We start from the raw sequence: 24,676 nt of genomic DNA, 5'->3' as shown, positions 1-24,676 counted from the left end.
GATAAGCTAGAGAGTGTGGTAAAATGAGAGATAGAAAGTGAGTTGGGTGAACAAATGGAAGTAGAGACAGCAAGAGAAAATACCTCTTTCAAGAAGCTGGGCTATAAAGGTAAGGAGAGAAATAAGGTGGTACCTGGATGGAGATAGCTCATCCTCCATAGGGAGCATTTCTTTGCAGAGGAATCAGCTTGAACATATTGAAGTGCAGATGTGAATGATCCCGTTTGAAGAAACAGGGGAAAGAGAGGGAACTTAACTGATAAATGGCTTCACTGAAGAGATCAGTGTCAACTGGCTCATTTTCACACTCTCAGCATTTATCTGGTGTATATTATGTAGTAGGAAATATGTCACTGAATAAGACACTGTCCTTGCCTTTAATAAGACACTGTCCTTGTCCTTGTCCTTTGGTCTGTATGCCTATTTATGGCCTACATAGGCATACAGACCAAAAACTAAACAAAACAATTGCTATATCGCAAGATACGAGCTACAGGTTAATCATAGGGGGTTATGAGAGCGTGTAGGGAGGCTACCTAATTCAGTTTTAGGAGGTCAAAGACAATTTCCAAAAGCCAGAAAAATGTAAGGTAGTAGGAAGGAATCACCTGATTTCTAAACAAAGGACACAGTTTATGATGTTCAAGAGGCTACAGAGAGCACTGATCATTCTAGAAAACAAATTTAGTGCTTCCTTTCATAAGTGTTCATTGCACTTACCATTTTTGCTTCTTGTCAATTATCCCAACTGTAATGAATGAATAATGTGTGTAATTATTTGTTTGATGTTTCTCTCCCCTACTGGACCTAAGTCCCCAAAAGGCAGGGACCACAACTCTATTTTTTGCACAGGTATATAGTAGTCTTATGATAAACGATTGGAACCAAAAATGTAATAATTATGTCTCCCCTTATCTCTGTGGGGAGAGTCAGAAGAAGAAATCATTGGAATGTGTTCCACTTGGAAGCAAAGCACGTTAAAACCAACTGTATCTGATTCTTGACTGCAGGCTCTGACATGGTCTCTTTGCAGATGAAGGCTGGACCCGCTGCCAACAACCCACGTGATGCAAATGCATCAAGGTGGGGTCTATTTTTAGCTACAGCAAATTACCATTCCTTTATGCTTTTAGATTTTTATCTCTGCAAATGAGTTCTCTTGTTCTTACATTTTTTCAGCATCAAGACTGGCTTCTTTCATGAAGAGAGAAGATAGTCTTTAAGACAAAGAGCATTTCTCCTTTCATCACCCCAGCCTGGAAGTTCAAAGAGATTTTGGAGAGCTGCTTGTTGCTATTCCTGAGAGTAAGGATGGTCCTTCCATACTTTTTGTAATGACACTGCAGACTCAAACTGGGGTGGGGGAAACTCAGTCCAAAGAAAACAAAATGAAGATTTGACTGTGAGTCTAGTCAGAGACATAGTGTTCCATGCAATTCTATCCAATTGGTTAATAAGAAACTGACATTGTATAATTATAGATTGTAAGGTCGGATCTTAACAAACGGCACCGCGAAACAGAGGAAAGCTTCAAGTGAGCTTTATTAGGGAGCACTCCCGGGCGAGATTCACTGGTCCGAGAGAAAGGGGCCAGAGAAGTCGCATCCGGGAGAGGGTTGGGCAAGATTTTATAGGGGAAGAAGGGAGAGGGGTGTGGTGAATCTGGGAGGACGCAGGGTATTCCTTATTTGGTGGTCTTTTCGGGTATCCTGGGGGACGGTTGGTCCCGCCCCTCGAAAGGCGGGAAGGCTGGGCTGGGTTCAAAGTCCCCAAGTCAGTTTCTGGAACTGGGTGGTCCGGAATGTCTCCAGGGCAGTTTCTGGAACTGGGTGGTCAGGAGAATTTCGGTCTGATGCAACCTGTGAATCTGATTGTGTTCCCCTGCCTCGGGCCAGTTGGCCTTACATAGATTTTTTTACTATATTTGTAAAAAGGTCATGTCATATAAAAATGAGCTACAAGCTCCCACAAACAAATACAGTTTATATAATGTCTTGAAGATGTCTTCAAGGTCAGGTAGCTTTCTGGGTTAACAGATGTAGTGCTGTTGGCAAAGTTGTCAGCTGAAAGGTGGTGTCAGCACAGAGGAGGGATCTCATTGTGAGAATCCCGTTTCTTGTGGGGGGCAGGGAGTAGAAGAAAACAGGGGACCTGAATATCAGGTAGGCTGAGGTGGGGAGAGGACATGTAGCTTTTTAAGTATTTTTGAGGTATAATTTTATATTTTTAAAAATATTGTTTTGTAATACAACATTAAAAATTAAAACTTTGTATACATTTCTTGATTAATAAGGATATGGAGAAAAGGTTTTGGAATCACTAAGAGGCCAAAGATTTTTATCTTTGGTCAAGGAGGGCAAAAGTCTAAAAAACCCAGTCATAAGATTGGCCCCAGGCTTCCCTGGTGGCACAATTGTTGGGAGTCCACATGCCAATGCGGGGTATGCGGGTTCATGCCCCAGGCCGGGAGGATCCCACATGCCACGGAGCGGATTGGCCTGTGAGCCATGGCCGCTGGGCCTGCACGTCTGGAACCTGTGCTCTGCAACGGGAGAGGCCACATCAGTGAGAGGCCCGCGTACCGCAAAAAAACAAAAACAAAAACAAAACAAAACAAAAAAAGATTGGTCCCAAGTAAGAAAAGAAATATGTTTGGTTCAGTACCATCTTCCCTTCCTTTTTTACCTCGCTTTACCTTACCTTGTCTCCTTTTCCCTATGTTAATTTTTTCTTTGTAGTCAAACACACCATACACAGTCCTGCTTCCATGTCTGTGGTAGGCAGAATAATGCCCCCTCCAAATATGTCATGTCCTAATTCCCAGAACCTATGATCATGTTACTTTATGTGATAAAAAGGACTTTGTATTAAGGTTAAAATTAAGGACCTTGAGATGGGCGATTATCCTGGATTATCTGGATGGATCCAATCTAGTCTCATAAATCCTTGAAAAGTGCAAGAAAGCTGAAAGGTCAGAAGACACAGAAAGGATTCACCCCACCATTGATGGCTTTGAAGTTGGAGGGAGGAGACCATGAGCCTAGAAAAGCAGCAGCTTCTACGAGCTGGGAATCATCCTTAATTTATAGCCAGCAAGAAAACATGGACCCCAGTCCTACAACCAAATGGAGCTGAATCCTGCCAACAACCCAAATAAGCAGGAAATAGATTCTCCCTTACAACCTCCAGAAAGAAACACAGCCTGCCAACATTTTGGAGGATCCGGTTTGAAGAAACAGGGGAGAGAGAGGGAACTTAATTGATAAATGGGGTAAGACTGTAATGAACTTCTGACCTACAGAACTGTAAAATAATAAATTTTTGTTACTTTAAGCCATAAATTTTCTTGCAATTTATGATACAACAATAAAAACCTAATACAATGTCTTTGCTCCTATCTTTCTCTGTGTTTACAATGCCCTTTCCTCTCCTACATTCTTCCAAATCCCACATCCTCAGTGAAGCAATCCTGACTTCACTCCCTACTCTGTTCTATGTGTTGGCACATATATTTATGTAGGGCAACTAGTTATTTCTTCATGCTTATGCTCTAACTCTATAATGAGATTGTAAGAACCTTAGGAACATGAATGATGTATTAATAATTGCAGTCCATTGCAAAAATGGCCACAAATTCTTTCCTTCCACAGTCTTACAATGTGACTTTGAAGATATTCCCATCAAAAGATGGATTACATTCCTCCACACCTTGAATCTGGGTTGGTCCTGTAACCTGCTTTGATCAATGTAGATTAGCAAATGTAGAAGAAGAAAGTTGACTCTGAGACCACCATCAAATGAATGAGCCTGGACTAGCCCAGTCAACTAACCCAACTGCTAGCCCAGCCAAGAGCTGATCAAATGTCAGACAGGTGTGTATGAACCATGGACCACCACTCACTGCAGACTCAAGGGTGGGTTCAGCAGAAATCAGCAGAAGAACCACCCAGATGACCCCATCCAAATTTCTGACCCACTGATTCCTGAGCTAATTAATGATTGTTGTTTAAAGTCAATGGTTGGGGGTAGTTTATTAAACAGCAAAAGCTAACATATATAACTCAGTGCTCTGCATTGACCTATTTGTGAATAATTTTTGATGGTACTCACAATGATGATGATGATAATGACAATGACAGTAACAACAATGACAAAGATTAAAGAAAGCCACATTCATTCCTAGTAAAACAAGAAGGTAAGTGGCATCATTTCCATATCTCAATACCAGGAAATTTCAGTGCTTATAAATTGAAGAGTTTCAAAATTTTTGTTCAAATAAATTGGAAAATACAGTATCTATAGATTTTAGGTTTATTGGTCTGTTATTGATCTCCAACAAATCCAAAAGAGCTCTGAACCTAGCTTTTGTATTGGTAACTTTTAGTGTTTCAATCTATTTCCCATTTTGTCAGAACATTGGGAGGGGCCATAGAGCCACTTTGCTGCCCCAGTTCTGAACGTACAAGCAGACTTTGGTTAAAATCTGCAGCGGCCTTTGTCACATGAGAAAAACTCAACCAGGAATTTTCATCAAAGGTAGCTTTTACCCAGTAGACAATAAATAGCTTATTTCTCATCCAAATAGTGTTCTCTAAAATCTGTTCAACTCCCAACAAAGTCTTCCAAAGTATTGTGTTTATAAAAGTTCTTAAGTGAATTAGGTAGTACATAAAACTCTAATATTTAGCCTAAGAAGTCTTAAATATGATGCACTTCTTTCAGCCTATATTCCATTAAAAAAATGTTTGGGAATGAAGTGGGAACAAAAAAGAAACAAACAAAAAAAGCATCAGAAAGGAGATGGGTTAAAGAGGGCGGACTAGAAGGATGTGCTCTCACTGCCTCCTGCGAGAACAACAGAATCACAACTAACTGCTGAACAATCATCTACAGGAAGACACTGGAACTCACCAAAAAATATACCCCACACACAAAGACAAAGGAGAAGCCACAATGAGATGGTAGGAGGGGTGCAATCACAATAAAATCAAATCCCATGACTGCTGGGTGGGTGACTCACAAACTGGAATATATTTATCCCACAGAAGTCCACTCACTTGAGTGAAGGTTCTGAGCCCCACGTCAGGCTTCCGAACCTGGGGGTCCGGCTACAGGAGGAGGAATTCCTAGAGAATCAGACTTTGAAGCCTGGGGGGATATGATTGCAGGACTTTGACAGGACTGGGGGAAACAGCGACTCCACTCTTGGAGGGCACACACAAAGTAGTATGCAATTCAGGACCCAGGGGAAGGAGCAGTGACCCCATAGGAGACTGAACCAGACCTACCTGCTAGAGTTAGAGGGTCTCCTGCAGAGGTGGGGGGTGGCTCTGTCTCACTGTGAGGACAAGGACACTAGCAGCAGAAGTTCTGGGAAGTACTCCTTGGTGTGAGCCCTCCCAGAGGCCGCCATTAGCACCACCAAAGATTACAGGTAGGCTCCAGTGTTGGGTCGCCTCAGGCCAAACAACCAACAGGAAGTGAACGCAGCCCCACCCATTAGCAGTCAAGTAGATTAAAGTTTTACTGAGCTATGCCCACCAGAGCAACAGCCAACTCTACCCACCACCAGTCCCTCCCAGCAGAAAACTTGCACAAGCCTCTTACATAGCCTCATCCACCAGAGGGCAGACAGCAGAAGCAAGAACTACAGTCCTGCAGCCTGTGGAACAAAACCCACATTCACAGAAAGGTAGACAAAATGAAAAGGCAGAGAACTATGTACCAGATGAAGGAACAAGCCAAAACCCCAGAAAAACAACTAAATGAAGTGGAGATAGGGAACTTTCCTGAAAAATAATTGAGAATAATGATAATGAAGATGATCCAGGACCTCGGAAAAAGAATGGAGGCAAAGATTGATAAGATGCAAGAAATGTTTAACAAAGACCTAGAAGAATTAAACAACAAACAAACAGAGATGAACAATACAATAACTGAAATGAAAACTACACTAGAAGGAATCAATAGCAGAATAACTGAGGCAGAAGAATGGATAAGTGACCTGGAAGACAGAATGGTGGAATTCACTGCTGCAAAACAGAATAAGGAAAAAAGAGTGAGAGGAAATGAAGACAGCCTAAGAGACTTCTGGGACAACATTAAATGCAACAACATTCTCATTATAGGGGTCCCAGAAGGAGAACAGAGAGAGAAAGGACCAGAGAAAATATTTGAAGAGATTACAGTCAAAAACTTCCCTAACATGGGAAAGGAAATAGCCACCCAAGTCCAGGAAGTGCAGAGAGTCCCATAAATCCAAGGAGAAACATACCAAGACACATAGAAATCAAATTGGCAAAAATTAAAGACAAAGAAAAATTATTGAAAGCAGCAAGGGAAAAACAACAAATAACATACAAGGGAACTCCCATAAGGTTAACAGCTAATTTCTCAGCAGAAACTCTACAAGCCAGAAGGGAGTGGCATGATAGACTTAAAGTGATGAAAGGGAAGATCCTACAACCAAGATTACTCTACCCAGCAAGGATCTCATTCAGATTCGATGGAGAAATCAAAAGCTTTACAGACAAGCAAAAGCTAAGAGAATTCAGCATCACCAAACCACCTCTACAACAAATGCTAAAGGAACTTCTCTAAGTGAGAAACACAAGAGAAGAAAAGGACCTACAAAAAAAACCCCAAAACAATTAAGAAAATGGTAATAGGAACATACATATTGATAATTACCTTAAACGTGAATGGATTAAATGCTCCAACCAAAAGACACAGCCTTGCTGAATGGATACAAAAACAAGACCTAGGGCTTCCCTGGTGGCGCAGTGGTTCAGAATCCACCTGCCGATGCAGGGGAAACGGGTTCGTGCCCCAGTCTGGGAAGATCCCACGTGCCATGGAGTGGCTAAGCCCATGAGCCATGGCTGTTGAGCCTGCGCATCCGGAGCCTGTGCTCCGCAACGGGAGAGGCCACAACAGTGAGAGGCCCGAGTACAAAAAAAAAAAAATCAAGACCTATATATATGCTGTGTACAAGAGACCCATTTCAGACCTAGGGACACATACAGACTGAAAGTGAGGGGATGGAAAAAGATATTCCATGCAAATGGAAATCAAAAGAAAGCTGGAGTAGCAATACTCATATCAGATAAAATAGATGTTAAAATAAAGAATGTTACAAGAGACAAGGGAGGACACTACATAATGATCAAGGGATCAATCCAAGAAGAAGATATAACAATTATAAATGTATATGCACCCAACACAGGAGCACTTCAATACATAAGGCAACTGTTAACAGCTATAAAAGAGGATATTGACAGTAACACAATAATAGTGGAGGACTTTAACACCTCACTTACACCAATCGACAGATCATTCAAACAGAAAATTAATAAGGAAACACAAGCTTTAATTGACACAATAGACCAGAGAGATTTAATTGATATTTATAGGACATTTCATCCAAAAACAGCAGATTACACTTTCTTCTCAAGTGTGCACAGAACATTCTCCAGGATAGATCACCTCTTGGGCCACAAATCAAGCTTCAGTAAATTTAAGAAAGTTGAAATCATAACAAGCATCTTTTCAGACCACAATGCTATGAGATTAGAAATCAACTACAGGGAAAAAAAAAAACGTAAAAAGCACAAACATATGGAGGCTAAACAATACATTACTAAATAACCAAGAGATCACTGAAGAAATCAAAGAGGAAATCAAAAAAAAAAGTAGAGACAAATGACAAAGAAAACACTATGATCCAAAACCTATGGGATGCAGCAAAAGCAGTTCTAAGAGGGAAGTTTATAGCTATACAAGCCTACCTCAAGTAACAAGAAAAACCCCAAATAAACAATGTAACCTTACACCTAAAGGAGATAGAGAAAGAAGAACAAATAAAACTCAATGTTAGCAGAAGGAAAGAAATCATAAAGATCAGAGCAGAAATAAATGAAATAAAGGAAACAATAGCACAGATCAATAAAACTAAAAGCTTGTTCTTAGACAAGATAAACAAAATTGATAAACCATTAGTCAGACTCACCAAGAAAAAGGGGGAGAGAACTCAAATCAATAAAATTAGAAATGAAAAAGGAGAAGTTACAACAGACACTGCAGAAATACAAAGCATCTTAAGAGACTACTACAAGCAACTCTATACCAATAAAATGGACAACCTGGAAGAAATGGACAAATTCTTAGAAAGGTATAGCCTCCTAAGACTGAACCAGTAAGAAATAGAAAATATGAACTGACAAATCACAAGTAATGAAATTGAAACTGTGATAAAAATCTTCCAACAAACAAAAGTCCAGGACCAGATGTCTTCACAGGTGAATTCTATCAAACATTTAGAGAAGAGCTAACACCTATCCTTCTCAAACTCTTCCAAAAAATTGCAGAGGAAAGCACACTCCCAAACTCATTCTATGAGACCACCATTACCCTGATACCAAACCCAGACAAAGATACTACAAAAAAGGAAAGTTACAGACCAATATCACTCATGAATATAGATGCAAAATTCCTCAACAAAATACTAGCAAACAGAATCCAACAACACATTAAAAGGATTATACACCATGATCAAGTGGGATTTATACCAGGGATGCAAGGATTCTGCAATATACACAAACCAATCAATGTGATAAACCATATTAACAAATTGAAGAAGAAAAATCATATGATCATCTCAATAGATTCAGACAAAGCTTTTGACAAAATTCAACACCGATTTATGATAAAAACTCTCCAGAAAGTGGGCATAGAGGGAACCTACCTCAACATAATAAAGGCCATATATGAGAAATACACAGCAAACATTATTCTCAATGGTGAAAATCTGAAATCATTTCCTCTAAGATCAGGAACAAGACAAGGATGTCCACTCTCACCACTATTATTCAACATAGTTTTGGAAGTCCTAGCCATGGCAATGAGAGAAGAAAAAAGAAATAAAAGGAATACAAATTGGAAAGAAGAAGTAAAACTGTCACCATTTGCAGATGACATGATACTATATACATAGAGAATCCTAAAGATGCCACCAGAAAACTACTAGAGCTAATCAATGAATTTGGTAATGTTGCAGGATATAAAATTAATACACAGAAATCTCTTGCATTCCTATATACTAATGATGAGAAATCTGAAAGAGAAATTAAGGAAACACTTTCATTTACCATTGCAACAAAAAATATAAAATACCTAGGAATAAACCTACCTAGGGAGACCAAAGAACTGTACGCAGAGAACTATAAGACAGTGATGAAAGAAATTAAAGATGAGACCAACAGATGGAGAGATATACTATGTTCTTGGATTGGAAGAATCAATATTGTGAAAATGACTATACTCCCCAAAGCAATCTACAGAGCCAATGCAATCCCTATCAAATTACCAATGGCATTTTTTACAGAACTAGAACAAAGAATCTTAAATTTTGTATGGAGACACAAAAGACCCCTAATAGCCAAAGCAGTCTTGAGGGAAAAAATAGGAGCTGTAGGAATCAGACTCCCTGACTTCAAACTATACTACAAAGCTGCAGTCATCAAGACAATATGGTACTGGCACAAAAACAGAAATATAGATCAATGGAACAAGATAGAAAGCACAGAGATAAACCCACACACCTATGGTCAACTAGTCTATGACAAATGAGGCAAGGATACACAATGGAGAAAAGATAGTCTCTTCAATAAGTGGTGCTGGGAAAACTGGACAGCTACATGTAAAAGAATGAAATTAGAGCACTCCCTAACCCCATACACAAAACTAAACTCAAAATGGATTAGAGACCTTAATGTAAGACTGGAAACTATAAAGCTCTTAGAGGGAAATATAGGAAGAACACTCTTTGACATAAATCACAGCAAGATCTTTTTTGATCCACCTCCTGGAGTAATGGAAATAAAAACGAAAGTAAACAAATGGGACCTAATGAAACTTAAAAGCTTTTGCACAGCAAAGGAAACCATAAACAAGACCAAAAGACAACCCTCAGAATGGGAGAAAGTATTTGCAAACGAATCAACGGACAAAGGATTAATCTCTAAAATATATAAATAGCTCATGCAGCTCAATATTAAAGAAACAAACAACCCTATCCAAAAATGGGCAGAAGACCTAAGTAAACATTTCTCCAAAGAAGACATACAGATGGCCAAGAAGCACATGAATATCTGCCCAACATCACTAATTTTTAGAGAAATGCAAATCAAAAACCACAATGAGGTATCACCTCACACCAGTTGTGCATCATCAGAAAATCTACAAACAAGAAATGCTGGAGAGGGTGTGCAGAAAAGGGAACCCTCTTGTACTGTTGGTGGGAATGTAAATTGATACAGCCACTATGGAGAACAGTATGTAGGTTCCTTAAAAAACTAAAAATAGAACTACCACACGACCCAGGAATCCCACCACTGGGCATATACCCAGAGAAAAGCATAATTCAAAAAGACACATGCACCCCAATGTTCATTTCAGCACTATTTACAATAGCCAGGTCATGGAAGCAACCTAAATACCTATCGACAGACAACTAGATAAAGAAGATTTGGTACATATATACAATGGAATATTACTCAGCCATAAAAAGGAACGAAATTGGGTCATTTGTAGAGACGTGGATGGATCTAGAGACTGTCATACAGAGTGAAGTAAGTCAGAAAGAGAAAAACGAATATCACATATTAACGCATATATGTGGAACCTAGAAAAATGGTACAGATGAACCGGTTTGCAGGGCAGAAATTGAGACACAGATGTAGAGAACAGATGTATGGACACCAAGGGGGGAAAGCGGTGTGCGGGTGGGGGTGGGGGTGTGATGAATTGGGAGATTGAGATTGACATGTAAACACTGATGTGTATAAAATGGATGACAAATAAGAACCTGCTGTATAAAAAAATAAATTCAAAAAATTCAAAAAATAAATAAAGTGAGACTACAAAAAAAAAAACCAAGTAGGACTTGCACTTTTTTAAGAAACATTATATTTGTGAGGGAAATCTCTGTTTGTAAGGGCATCTCCCTCTCTGACTCTGGAATAGGTGGATGACCAAATCTCTAGAAACTTATCAATGGAATAGGCAAAGACTTAAATCTGTAACAAAATCATCCTTGTTTACTGTGCTTTTCCTGCAACCTCTCTTAACCAACTCTCCTCATGCTTGACTTCCTTTTATCTTTAGCTGAGAATGGTATTTAAGGTAAAGGCTTCAGCCATTTTGACAGGTTACTCAGTTTTCCTAGGTCCCTCCCATGTATGTATACATGTTATTAAACTTTGATCTTCTCATGTTTAAAAAAAAAAAGCATCAGAAACAAGGCAGAAACACTAAGAATGTCTTTGTTGCATATTGTTGCATAGAGGCAAAGAATGTTGCATATTCATGTCTCTGTGCCCAAGGAGGGACATCCCTGGTCACCTAGGCTTGCTTCTCTGTTAGCTGGTGTGGGTAAGGTTTTTGGCAAAGGCAGTCCTTCTCACTAATTATTTAAAATGTTATAAGCCCAGAGCAAGAAAGATTTTGTCACCTCCAAGTAGAAGAAGAGATATTATATAATCTTAGAAATTAGATTTCAAGGCAATCTCAGAGTTGCTCTGATAAAACTTCCCACACAGTACAGACATTCTTTCCAGAGCTAGTCCTCCACACCCTACTTGAATTCCTCAAGTGTTAGGAAAGTCACAATTTCCTGAGACAGCCCATTCTATTTTAAGCACCTATTGAGACAAAGTTCTTTCTCATAATAAGCTGAAATCTATCTCCCACCCACTGAGCCAGATTTTCCCTCTAGGACCACACCCCTCACCTGTTTTCTCCTTGCTCTACGGTTGGGTGCTGTGTTTGTTTACAAGGCCAGGCTTTAGAATCAGCTGGACTTGAATTCAACTGTCAGCTGTTTCCCTTGCCAGCTGCATAAACTTAGGCAAGCCTAACTCTCGAAGAATCAAAATTTTCAACTATAATACCGGAGTCATCGTACCTGCCTTATAGGGTTGTGAAAATCAGAGAAGGTAATATACATAAAGTGCATGGCACAGTGTCTGACACATAGTATGTTACCAATAAATGGGATCTGGCTTTATTATTTTGCTTGACAGCCTTTCAGACATTTGCAAGCATCTTATTTTTCCATATAGTCTTCTCCAAGCCGAGCATCTCCTTCAACTGTACCTCAGAATATGGCAAAAATTATTCTTTCCCAGATCTGGATACTGCACTGGTTTACAGCTTAAGTTTGCATTTAGGGGCTAGTTTAAATTATACCTGGTTAACACTTCCTGATACAACTGGCAGTTTACCTATTCTCAGAAACTGGGAGGCATTTCCTCTAATAAATAAAACTGGATAGAAAAGCAGCTCATCTGAGCAACTGTACCGGAAGCCTGCCTGTTCCTCCTGACTGCACCCTGGTTCAAGATCACAGGTCTACACTTTTAGAGGAGAATGCCTTTTTCTCATTCGTCTGGTCTCTAGAGAAGTCACTTTTGCTAGTGTTGCCCCATCTTTTGGTCTACCTCTTGGAGGTGAAGTGAGTTACCTAGTGGATAGGCAACAACCACTAGCCAAGTTTCTCATCAGAGTGGAACTAATCTAGCAAGGTCTTGAGCCCAAGAGATGTGGTATCTTTCTCCTTCCTCTCCACTTGGACTAGCGAGAGCCAGTTGACCTGCTTATTCCAAGGACTAGACTGGTAGGGAGGGCATTAGTAAGCCCATCTCGGCCCTCACATTAAGTTACATCCTCTAACTTAGCCTTTATCAATATAGAAGTGGTATTGTGGTTCACCATTTGCACACTTTATGTTCTTATGTATCACATGGTCCAAAACTCAGTGAGTGAAGAGGGGTGCTATTTCCTGGCCACCTCCAGACCTCAGTATGTTCTGACCATGATCTGGAAATAGTCCTACCGCATGAGTGCTGATGTGCAAGGAAGACTGAGGGCTGCTCTCACCTCTGCCCGCTCCACCTGCAGCAGGAATTCTCTTTCTACAACCAGCCAGAGAGCAACTATGAGAGGGACAGAAACAGAAAGAGACCTGGTAGATTGTAGATTTTTACATGCTCCATCTTTTCACTGTCAAGAAGCTAAGTAATAGGGGTCAGAGGAGATCCTATTTCAGTGCAACAGACTTAACAATAAATGACTTCTAGACACTAGAAATTGCACAAGGACCTACTCATTTTAACCTGCAGTCCAGCTGTAAGTTCTGAAAAAGAGATAAAATCCACCGAGTAAGTAGAGAGCAGCACAAATGGCAAACAATGAATCCTGTACATTGACAAGCACTGGATAGATTTCTCATTATAATATTTTTTTAATGCCAGATGTTCACAGCTCAGCTTCCTTTAGGGGTAGCTATGTGACCTACTTCTGACCTATGAGATGGGAGACATCTTTAGGGGAGTTCTTAGACTTTCCTCTCTCATGAAAAAGAGAGGCAAGCAAGCAGAAGCTTTTTCCCTCTCTTCTGCTCTGGGTGCTGTCGTGTGATTATAGCAGACATCTTGGAACTATCACCCAACAACATTGAGGCTGATGAAGCAGAAGGATGCAAAGAACCTGGGCACTTGATGACATCAAGATGCTACTGAACAGGGATTCCCTGGTGGCGCAGTGGTTGAGAGACCCCTGCCGATGCAGGGGACACGGGTTCGTGCCCTGGTCCGGGAGGATCCCACATGCCGCGGAGCGGCTAAGCCCGTGAGCCATGGCCGCTGAGCCTGCGCGTCCGGAGCTTGTGCTCCGCAACGGGAGAGGCCACAGCAGTGAGAGGCCCGCATACCGCAAAAAAAAAAAAAGATGCTACTGAACAAATTCTGGAAACTACCTACAGACTTCTCAATTGTGTGATGATGAAACGTCATCATTGTTTAAGCATTTTTAGTTAGGTAGTCTATTACTTGTAGTTGAACATATTCTAATTGTTACAAGGCCTAGGCCCCTCTTTGTAACATCTTTCTTTTGCTTACACTTTTTAAATATAGGTGAGTGCACTATTTACAATAGCCAGGACATGGAAGCAACCTAAGTGTCCAGATGAATGGATAAAGAAGATGTGGCACATATATACAATGGAATATTACTCAACCATAAAAAGAAACGAAATTGAGTTATTTGTAGTGAGGTGGATGGACCTAGAGTCCGTCATAGATAGTGAAGTAAGTCAGAAAGAGAAAAACAAATACTGTATGCTAACACACATATATGGAATCTAAAAAAAAATTAAAAATGGTTCTGAAGAACCTAGGGGCAGGATAGGAATAAATACATAGACATAGATAATGAACTTGAGGACATGGGGAGGGGGAAGGGTAAGCTGGGACGAAGTGAGAGATTGGCATGGACATACATACACTACCAAATGTCAAATAGATAGCTAGTGGGAAGCAGCTGCATAGCACAGGGAGATCAGCTCAGTGCTTCGTGACCACCTAGAGGGGTGGGATAGGGAGGGTGGGAGGGAGATACAAGAGGGAGGGGATATGAGGATACATGTATACGTATAGCTGATTCACTTTGTTATACAAGCAACTAACACAACAATGTAAAGCAACTATACTCCAATAAAGATGTTTCAAAAATTAAAAAAAAAACATAGGTGATGTATAAATACACATACATATAAATGTATGTCAATATATACTTTCTGGCTATAATTATGTACAATCAAATATACATAGGAAAAGAAATTTTTAAAAGTAGATGAGTACAGTAAAATGCTAAGAGTGGTAATGAATGATATAATTTCTTCTACGTTTCTATATTTTACAAATTTGCTATGAAAACAGACATTAATCTGCACATAGAAAAACACCCTTTATTTTCAAGAAATAAAACTTTCATAGGGGCAGATTTTTTTGTAGTAATACCAGAATTCAACCATGCCAACATTTCATAGAACTTTCATTTGGCTAAAAGCAGAGTATCCACTATAGCATTACTATACAAAGGAGGCTATGTACTTATCTACTACATGAGAATAGAAAAATGGGAAGGGGGCCTAATTTATACCAGGAAAGATTAAAAACTAAAGCACTTTCTGTTGAATAAAAATAGCAGGGGGCTGGGCTGGCTAGCTGATCTTCAGGGCTACCATCCAGTGAAATGACCCGAAGTAAAGACATTCCCACAGTTGTTCCTCCCAGGATTTTAGCAAAATTGCATGACCATTGATTAGCAGTTTAAGGCTTTTAGAAATCAAAATCACACAGCTTTACTATACAAGACCCTGACCAAAAAAGTATATGTGTAATTACTGAATATATGTTCAGTAATTTGACCTTGAATTTAAAGTAGTATTTAGGACTGAAACTTATTGTTGCTTTTGTCAGTGTGAACAGAGCTTGGATAAGAGGAATATAAATCTCCCCCAAATGACAGCCTGTGATTTATACACATGGCTCATAATCCCATACGTTATTACTCTGGGATATCCTTTAGCAAGATATGAGTTGGGAGATAGGATTTATTCTCAGTCTGTTTCATTAAGAGGAAAATATATGTGCAAGGAAAGGATCAAATCTTTTTTCTCTCAAAATTACTGTCTTCAACTATAAACATATATTAATTATTTAGTATATTTCAGGTAACTGGTTACTAAAAGATAAAAGGCAGTATTTGCTCTACAAAAATAAAGAAATAAACCAAAAAAATCTTTCCTATCTAGTTTTGAAGATGACACACACAGTAAAACAGAGGGAATACAAGGGAATATGTAGTACGATCAAAGAGGTGCAGTTCTGGGCTTCACTGGTGGCGCAGTGGTTGAGAGTCCACCTGCCGATGCAGGGGACACGGGTTCGTGCCCTGGTCTGGGAAGATCCCACATGCCACGGAGCGGCTGAGCCCGTGAGCCATGGCTGCTGAGCCTGCGCGTCCAGAGCCTGTGCTCCTGTGCAACAGGAGAGGCCACAACAGTGAGAGGCCCGCGTACCACAAAAAAAAAAAAAAAAAAAAATAGGCGCAGTTCTATTGGGGCAGAGCTTATGGCTGGGGGAGCTCTGATGAGCAGGGGAGAAACAAAGTGAGCCTTTCTGGAAGGAAGGATGAGGGTTGGGTAAGTGATGAGACACTAAGGGACTCCAGGAAGGTCCTTGAATGAACAAGTTACAGACACAGAACATGGGCCATGTTTAGAAGGCAGTGTAGAGACCAACTAGGCTATAGTGAAGGATGCAAGTAGGGGAGAGAGAGATTGGGGAAATTAGGGAACAGTCCCATCATGAAGGGAATTCCACACTTAACTAAAAACTCCGATTTTGTCCTACAGTACAGTAGTTACCATCTCATTCTCTGGAGTCAGACAAAGGTTTGAATCCCAGCCCCACCATTTAAGTTGCCACATGACCTTAGGCACATTAATTACGTTTTTTCCTTTACTTTTTCTCTTCCTTCTTTCTTTCCTTCCTTCTCTCCTTCCTTCCTTCTCTCCTCCCTTCCTTCTTTTCTTTTCAAGTTTGACTTCACTTTTTTTAACTTTTCATTATGATAAATTTCAAAGATACGTACAAGTGAAATGTGCAATACATCCCATGTACCCATTGTTCCCCTTCAATAACCTTCGACATCTGACCTCCCTTCTTTCATCTACACCCTTCCCACTCCCTCCCTATTATCCTCCTTACCTATAGCACTAGGCCTGATGTGATTAAGCATCTGGGGAAACTCTATGTGTGGCGCCTGTTTAAGGAGTCCCTGCAGGTGGGTAGAGTTAGGAAAGGATACCCAACAAGGACCCATGTGAAAGCAGCATTGCCCTTAGGTTGGAGATACTGGGGTCCCAAGCTGTGTCTCATGCTTCAAAGGGCCTGCTCCCACCTGCCTCTGGTGTCTCCCCTTCCCACACAAAAAGGGGTCCCAAGGAAATGTGCAAATCCAAAGTCTGTGACTCCTTCAACAGGCCTGGTTCCTGGATCCCCGGAATTCCCTGCCTAAATGGCTTGAGGTGACTACCAGGACATGCTCTACCCTCTACGTGCACCACTAGGCACTGGCAAGGTGGCTGGTTGAGAGGTGGATGTGGGCAGAGCTTGGACCTGTGGGCTGAGTCCACACACACATGTGGAGGCCCCTCAGCATGCTGACTGCGAGAGGAAAAGCAGAAAGGCCTTGTTTCTGCAGACCAAGAGCTCTCGTCCGGAGATCCATTCTTGCCCCCATGCCCCACAAACAATAAGGGCAGCGCTTTAAAAGTGAGGAACGTCTATAATTTTCCTCAACGTTCTTGAATTTAAATTTATGCTACTGATGCCCTTTGTCAGGTCAGCCCCTAGGACTGCCAAAGACCCAGACGAGCAGTGTCTGAGTACCTGGAAGAATGGAATAAATGGTCACATGTGAAACAAGAAAGTTGGCCAATACAGTTGTCATCAGAAGAACAGAGTTGCATTAAACCAGGGGGCCAGGGCAGACCAACATTTCCTTGGTAAGCAGATCTTTTCAAGGGCTTTCTCTATTAGAGAGTCAAAACCCTATAGTATTTAAAAAACAAAACAAAACAAACAAACCTGTGGATGCTTCTGTACCTCTGTACAAAACAGAATTATTGTTTAAGCACATATTTCATTTTGGAAGAAGGAAAGTGCTACAAGTAATACCTATTACTTCCTAGAATTTAACCATTAAAATACAAGGGTGGTGCAGGGGGAGAGTGTGCTATATGTCTTAACAGGCATATACCTAAAGAAAAAAAGTAGAAAAGGCAAAGTAGGGCAGCCCAAAACAGCAATTAGGATTTTTCTTGAGTGGATAATGTGTAGTTTCATTTAAATAGGAACACAATCTTCATTAACTTAATCTGTAAAAGCAGTAACTCCAACTCCCAGCTATTGCCCGAGTAAGGCAGTTTTATTGTTTTTTGTTTTCTTTTTTTTTTTGCGGTACGTGGGCCTCTCACCGTTGTGGCCTCTCCCGTTGCGGAGCACAGGCTCCGGACACGCAGGCTCAGCGGCCATGGCTCACGGGCTCAGCCCCTCCGCGGCATGTGGGATCCTCCCGGACCGGGGTACAAACCCGTGTCCCCTGCATCGGCAGGTGGACTCTCAGCCACTGCGCCACCAGGGAAGCCCGCGAGTAAGGCATTTTTAGAAACATCATTGCTACTTCGAAATTTAAAGTGAATCAGTCCTGTGGAGTTAATTACCGGTAAATACAACCTGAAGTAGTTCTCCCACTTGGCACTGAACCAGCATAAGGTGTTCTCAGTGTTAGCCAGAAACACTGCAAGGTATCAGATACTTGAAAAGCTAAGTTTATAGGCTTGGCAACAGTTTATAGGAATAGCGGGAAAAATCGTCAGTAGCATCCACAGTGAGAAACATGGATAAAGGCCTAATTAAAAGAAGACCTTTTTGATAGAGATTTTGATAGAGATTTAGACAAGCATCCCCCAGCCCCCCCCAAAAAAATTCAGCTCTCTGTTGTTGCAGCCTATTCCCCAAATCAGTTATACTTACAAAAAGGAAATTACACCTATTTCTTTTCAATGCTGGCATGTGGATCCTATTTAGTTATAAAAGGTAGAAATAATTTTAGAAACTAAAAGTAAAATTAAATAAAGCCAGAACAAAGAAATTACTTTCATCACCAGTGCTTCGGGATACAGTGTCATCTGCTTCAGCGTTCTCGAGGAGGTATGCAAGAAGATCAGAGACCGAAGAAAAAAACTCGGAGGAATAGTTGTCTGAACTTTAATTAAATATTTGAATCAAGAAAAATGGGAACAGATGAAACCTTAGTAAGAGAGAAATGGTGCATGCACAAAGGGGATAGATTAATAAAATGACTGCTGATCTATTACTGGTAATAAACACATTTGTTTTGTTTTGTTTTTCTACAAACATGTCAAAGTTTCCTGCAACTCCCATAATTATTCAAACACACAAGTGTTCCCACTATCCTGGCTTACAAATAAATGTCCAGGAGGCCAACAAAGCAAGCTGTTTTGGTTCCTGAATTACACAGTTAATTGAGGCTGTTCAGCCCCAGATTTGATGTAGTGAACAGTCAGAATTGCTGATAGCTGAGTATCTTATTACTTTACTCTCATTTTTATTTGCTAAAGTGATTTCACACAATTTTGCATTTCAAATATTTCTAAATAAATTTAGTAAACCAGAGATGAAAATGGCAAGCCTCAAATCATATGTTTTAGAACAGATTCCCATTTGAACTGTTCATTTTATATAACCGAGTTTATTACACCTTCTTTAACAGATATGATATTAATGGTAAGTGTCGTGGTAATACATAAAAAAACACTGTTACTTTCTAATGTGTGACTTGTCTAAACCCTAAAAAGAGCACAGTTGGCTTTGCAGAGCCAAATCATATTATTGATCCATCTTGACTGTGGTTCATTTGCAAGATAAAGTCCCACCTGGGAGTCTTCTCATAAATTGGGTCAAGACAAGAAGAACTCTAGGTAGCCAGAGGTGTCTCTGTGTCTCTTTTCAAATAATTGATGGCCACTTCTTCTGGTGTGTGGAAGAAGTAAAATGTCCTTGTCAAATGGGTATTGCTTTAGTACCACATGCCCAATAAATTCTAGCATCTAGGAGAGCATGCAATAGAGGTTAATATTAGCTATGCAGTCATGGTATTATTAGTGTTTAATTATTTCATGTGCATTGAGATATTTTAAATGTTAAAGAGAAAACAGAAGGACTTATTCTCCTTAGCAACCATTAGAGTACAGAATGTTCACAGCTGCAATCACACTCATAAGGCAGGTAAATTGATGACAAAATGAGGGTAGCAACTAATGTGCATGCTATAGAAAACCTGAAAGTGGTACCTAAAATAGATAGCCCCCTTATGTTTTCCAAAATTCCATAGCTGGCTCAGACCATCAATCAGCACAATGGAAATCTGTCACTTTAACACTCAATGCCGATTTTCAGTCTTAGAAGTGCAAAGGGCGGGGGGGGGGGGGGGGGGGCGGTGTAAAATAATAAATCTGGGGGTTTTCCCCCTCACTGGCTAAGATGCTATCTCATTCGCGAATGATTTTACTTTATAAAAACCCTTTTAAAAATAAAGGGCTTAAGGTCTTAATGGCAACTCATACTGGTGTGCACATCTGTGGCTTCATTCTTCAGGTTAATATACAAAGGCTAAGTTATAGCAGAAGCATTATCGAAGGTAGGTTACTTTCTAAAATGCTTCATAAATATTATTTCCTTCAATATTATTTCCTTTGGCTCATGCACACTCAACGCGCTTCATATATATTATAAGATGATGAAGGTGGGAATGGTAATTATGTTATCAAAGCTGTTTTCCCAAAACTGTGTTGAAAGAAATTAACCGGTTCTTTCAAAATGTCAGTGTGCAAGTTCCTGAAGTTTCCCGGTGTTCTGACTTTAGGATTTCTCCAAAACACGCAAACAAAAGGTAAAAATCAGGTGGCCGTCGAAAATGACTTCGCGGACCCCATGTATACGGAAACCTCGGTTCAGGTATCCCACTGGGGTCGAAGGCGAAATCTTCGCACCGATATATTATTGAGCTTCACCCGCAGGAGTCTTCGTTCAGGCAGGGGATGCTTTCCAAGATCAGGAGGCGGTGGTGCCCAAGGGCAATGGATGCTGGGAATCTCCGCTTCCCGCCCGCCCTGCCCGGGTCACCAGTGCTGGCCTGCGGCGCGAGTGCCCAGCTGCGCCTGGGACACCGCAGGCATAGCCGTGGCGGCGGCGGCGGCGGCAGCCGCCGCGTCGCCGATGCCGGGCAGGACGGAGCGCACGGAGCGGCGGAACTCCTCGTTCCTCCACGTGTAGAGCAGCGGGTTGAGCGCGGACAGAGCGCAGCACAGGAGCCAGCTGGCCGCCTGCACACCCCAGGGCACGGGCAGCGAGAAGCCGCTGGCCAGGCTCACCCACACCAGCGGCTGCGTGGCCAGCAAGAAGACGCAGCAGAGCAGCAGCACCGACAGGCCGCTGAGACGCCGCTGCGCCCGCCGCGGGTGCAGCGCTGGGGGCAGCGGCTGGGCCTGAGCCGGGTGCGCGGCACCACCCGGGCCTGGCGCGTGAGGGGCTCCCGGGAAGGCGGCGGCGGCGGCGCAGCCGGGCAGCTGGTGCAGTAGGTGGAAGTTGAGGACGCTGACCCGCTTGACGCTGACGCGCACGCGGCGCACGATGCCCAGGTAGCAGTGCAGCAGCAGCGCCGTCTGCGCCAGCAGCGCCGCGGCGGCCAGCAGCGCCGGGTAGTGGACGCGCGGGGGCGCGGCGCCGGGACGCGGCGCCCAGGGCGGGAGCAGCAGCACGAGGCCCAGGGCTAGTGCCCAGGACAGCGCCAGCATGCCCGCCGTGTGGCGCCTCTGGTACAGCGCCTGGTAGGTGGCGGGCGCCCGGGTGATGAGTAGGTAGCGGTTCAGGGCCACCAGGCAGTGGGACAAGAGGGACACGGTGAGCCCGAGGCCCAGCAGCCCGCCCCGCAGCAGGCGGTAGCTCCCCCCGGCGCCGTCCCAGTCCCCAGGGGGCTCCGCAGAGCCCGCGGGCAGGAGCCCGAGCACCGCCTCCTGTGGCATCCAGAGGGCGCAGACGCTGAGGTCGGCGGCACAGCCGTTCACGATGAAGGCGTTGCTCGTAGTCTGCAGCTTTCGGAAGGACGACACGAGATAGATGACCATGCCGTTGGCCAGCGTGCCCCCGATGGCCAGGCCTGAGTACAGGAGGGACACGGGGATGCGCCGGCCCGCCCACGACTCCTCTTCCTCGCAGAGCAGCAACAGCGATCCCCCGGTGGCGGAGGAAGTGGACGTGGAAGAGTTGGTCATTCTGGCCAACTCTTCACACCTCTCTGGCTAGCGTCGGCTTCTCGCAGCGCGGCGCATCCTGACACCCGCCTGCAGAGAGGGCAGAGACATCCCTTCAGCCCTCTGCCACCGACACAAAAGGCTGAAGCAGAATAATGGGCTGGGGGAGGGGGAGAGAGGGAGCTCTAGGAGAACGGGGGTGGCAAACGACAGGTGCCTGCCTGGGAAGTGTCTCTAGTGCCAGGCGAAGGGCCTCTTTACATTCAGCAAGCACCAGGGAAGCCCTAGGACAGAGCAATACAGAGAACAGTTTCCTCTTCTCCCCCTAAACACACACATAGACACACACACGGGAATGGCAGATGGAGCCCCCAGTTTCCAGGAGAAAGCAGAGATATCCCACCTGAGGAAAATACCAGGGGAAAGGGGTTGGGGGTATCTTACTTTCGGGCTGGTCCTTAGCTGGCAGTAGCAGAGGGAGGGATGCCAGGAAATATCTCCTCAGCAGCAGCATCTGTGGTCCCGAAATCAATAGGAGAAACTCATCTGGGATCAGTGCCAGGAGCCAAGTGCCTCCTTCTCCAATGCAGCATCCACGCACATGGCCCTAGGCAGAAACCAGCAGCTGCAGGGAGACTTCTCAGCTGGCAGCAGGGCTGGAGAAAGTGAAGTGGCAGGCTGCAAGCCCAGGCAGGTGGGCAGGTAGTCAGGCGGCAGCAGCAAGGATGCTTGGCTGCAAAAGCAGAAGCTCAGCTCAAGAGGAGAGCAAGCACTCCGTGCTCAGAAGCAAGAGTGGTGGCTGATGAGGGGAACCCACTCGAAGCGCTCTCCTGCTCAGTTATACATCACGCAGGGAAAAGGCAGCCTTTCCACACTTGCATGAATTATTCAATAGCTTCTAACTTGTGAAAGGGAAGAAAAATATCTTGCTCAGAAAGTGCTGTCATTAAACAAGTTTCTCTGTTTTTTCTCAGTCTCTCAATCACCCTATTTTTCACTTTGCTTCGTTTTTCTTTTCTTCTTTTTTTTTCCTTCCATCAATGCTAGAATAAAATTTAATATACCCCCAATGTATTTCATCCCAGTCTGATGCATCCTGGGGGTGAGTTTTTCTGAGAGATAAATATACTCCTAATACCTACGACTGATCTCTTCCATCCCACATTTTCAGGGAGAACTTACATTCTAATTGAAATTCACTTTTTCTTTGGTAAGGTGGGACATGGGTCATTATCCACACAAAATCTCCAAGTCTTAATTTCAATCATAATTTCAGTTTTTTTCTCATCATCAAACTCCTTTCTAGAGGGTGGCTTCTGTTTCAGTAATGAAATTGAGGGTAAAAATGACATGGTCAGAAGTTTAAATACAAGTGGGTATCTGGGGGAAAGCAAGGGCCCTGAATGTTACACAGTTTAAGGGGCAAAGTTGTCTCTTTACTGCAGAACTTTTAATCTTGTGGTCTGTCTTAGATAGAGATTTGCAGTCTGAAGTTGGAATCTTCCACATGGGAAATTTTTCATAAAAGTCATCACCTCCCACAAATCATTTTTCACCAGGAAAATCATTTATTTGAAAATGTAACTCAATATAGAATATGGTAATACGGCATAATAGAAAAAAATGCTAGGTGGGGTTTCAGGACACCTGGGTTCTAAGCTGGATGTCCACCAAATAAATGGCCTTGGGATGGATCATTTCACTCTTGTCAAATAAGAAGTTTCACTCAGTGACTTCCAAGGCCCTTTCTGTTCGAACTTTCTATGAATCCTCATGCATAAATGTGACATTTCTCCACCCTAGTCTGACATCTGAAATATACCTACTCCGTCTAACATGTAATGTAGTCAGTCTCAGGTCACACGGCAGCAGTTTTTTTCCAGTCTGTCCCTGAGGGTGTCTATTCAGGATGAAGCACAAAGTGCACCTCCTCTGCTCTCTGCTTCCCTCTCTCTCTTTCAGAAACAGGGTTAGTTAATGACAACTCTGAGGAGGTAGGACTAAAGCAGGACTTGGTGGATTTGGTCCATTTAAGTGGTATCTGATAGTTGAGTCGGGGGATTTTTTGCCAGTGTCTTTTATCTGTTGTTATTTGTCTTAAGGCTTTGAGTACATCAAGCACAGCAAGCCTGCAAGAGATCCCTCTAATCATTTATAGTTAAAACTTGTTGAAATAAAAATTTCCTCTCACGTGGTGGGGAAGGATTCAAGTTTCAGGTCCTTGGTCCCAGCTGCTGCCTTGCGTGGAATGAGCGAAGCCCCTGCTGGGGAACTCCGATGCCTTGCAGTCACACACTTCTGCCAAGACCCTCCCTTCTTTAGCCCTGGCCTGGAAAGGGACAAATTTTTGTTTGTTTGGGGGTTTGTTTTTGTTTTAAGCTACTGCATTTACATAATATAGGGTGGGAATTTTTTCTATCTTATTCCCAGCATCAAAACAGCACTCAATTATAATTAATATACTTGTTAGTGAATCAGCGAATGGATGTGTGTATAAATGGTTTCATTTCTTTCCATGGTGAGTCAGTAAATAGTTTTCATTAGCATCTCTTTCCTCCTACCCCCGCAGGAACTTGCTCTGTGAACTATGCCCTCTGATGCTGACCCAATCTCTCTACTCTCCACTGCTTGCTTTCCATTGGCCTTACAAAAATGCTGATTTCACTGCAATCCGATAAAGTTTCCCTGCACTTCACCTCCTTCTCAAGGTGCCTACACAGCTCACTCCCTTTCCTGGCAAAAGTGCTCGCTTTCTGTTTCTACTTCCTTTGCTCGCATTGAATGCCCACCCCACACTGCTTTTGGCTCTCACCACTGAGACACTTTCCAACTGATCAAAGGTCTGCCCATATATAAAACTGCCTACTGGACATGTCCACATGGCTAACCTATGGGTATCTCAAACCCCAGATGTCCAAAACTGATCCCTTCCTCTTC

The 24,676-nt window shown here is 42.6% G+C and overlaps 1 protein-coding gene across 1 annotated transcript; it reads right to left on the bottom strand.

Moving 5' to 3' along the window:
* Positions 1 to 18,658: 18,658 nt before the first annotated feature.
* GPR88 (G protein-coupled receptor 88) lies at positions 18,659 to 22,566 on the bottom strand. Its single transcript, XM_060006416.1, has one exon. It carries the CDS (start codon positions 21,758 to 21,760, stop codon positions 20,609 to 20,611), a length of 1,152 nt encoding a protein of 383 aa, XP_059862399.1. The 5' UTR covers positions 21,761 to 22,566; the 3' UTR covers positions 18,659 to 20,608.
* Between the last annotated feature and the right edge of the window lie 2,110 nt (positions 22,567 to 24,676).

This window comes from Delphinus delphis, chromosome 1 (genome assembly GCF_949987515.2).
Source record: "Delphinus delphis chromosome 1, mDelDel1.2, whole genome shotgun sequence".
Classification (NCBI taxonomy): Eukaryota; Metazoa; Chordata; class Mammalia; order Artiodactyla; family Delphinidae; genus Delphinus; species Delphinus delphis.
This window is presented reverse-complemented; position numbering and strand designations above follow the sequence as displayed.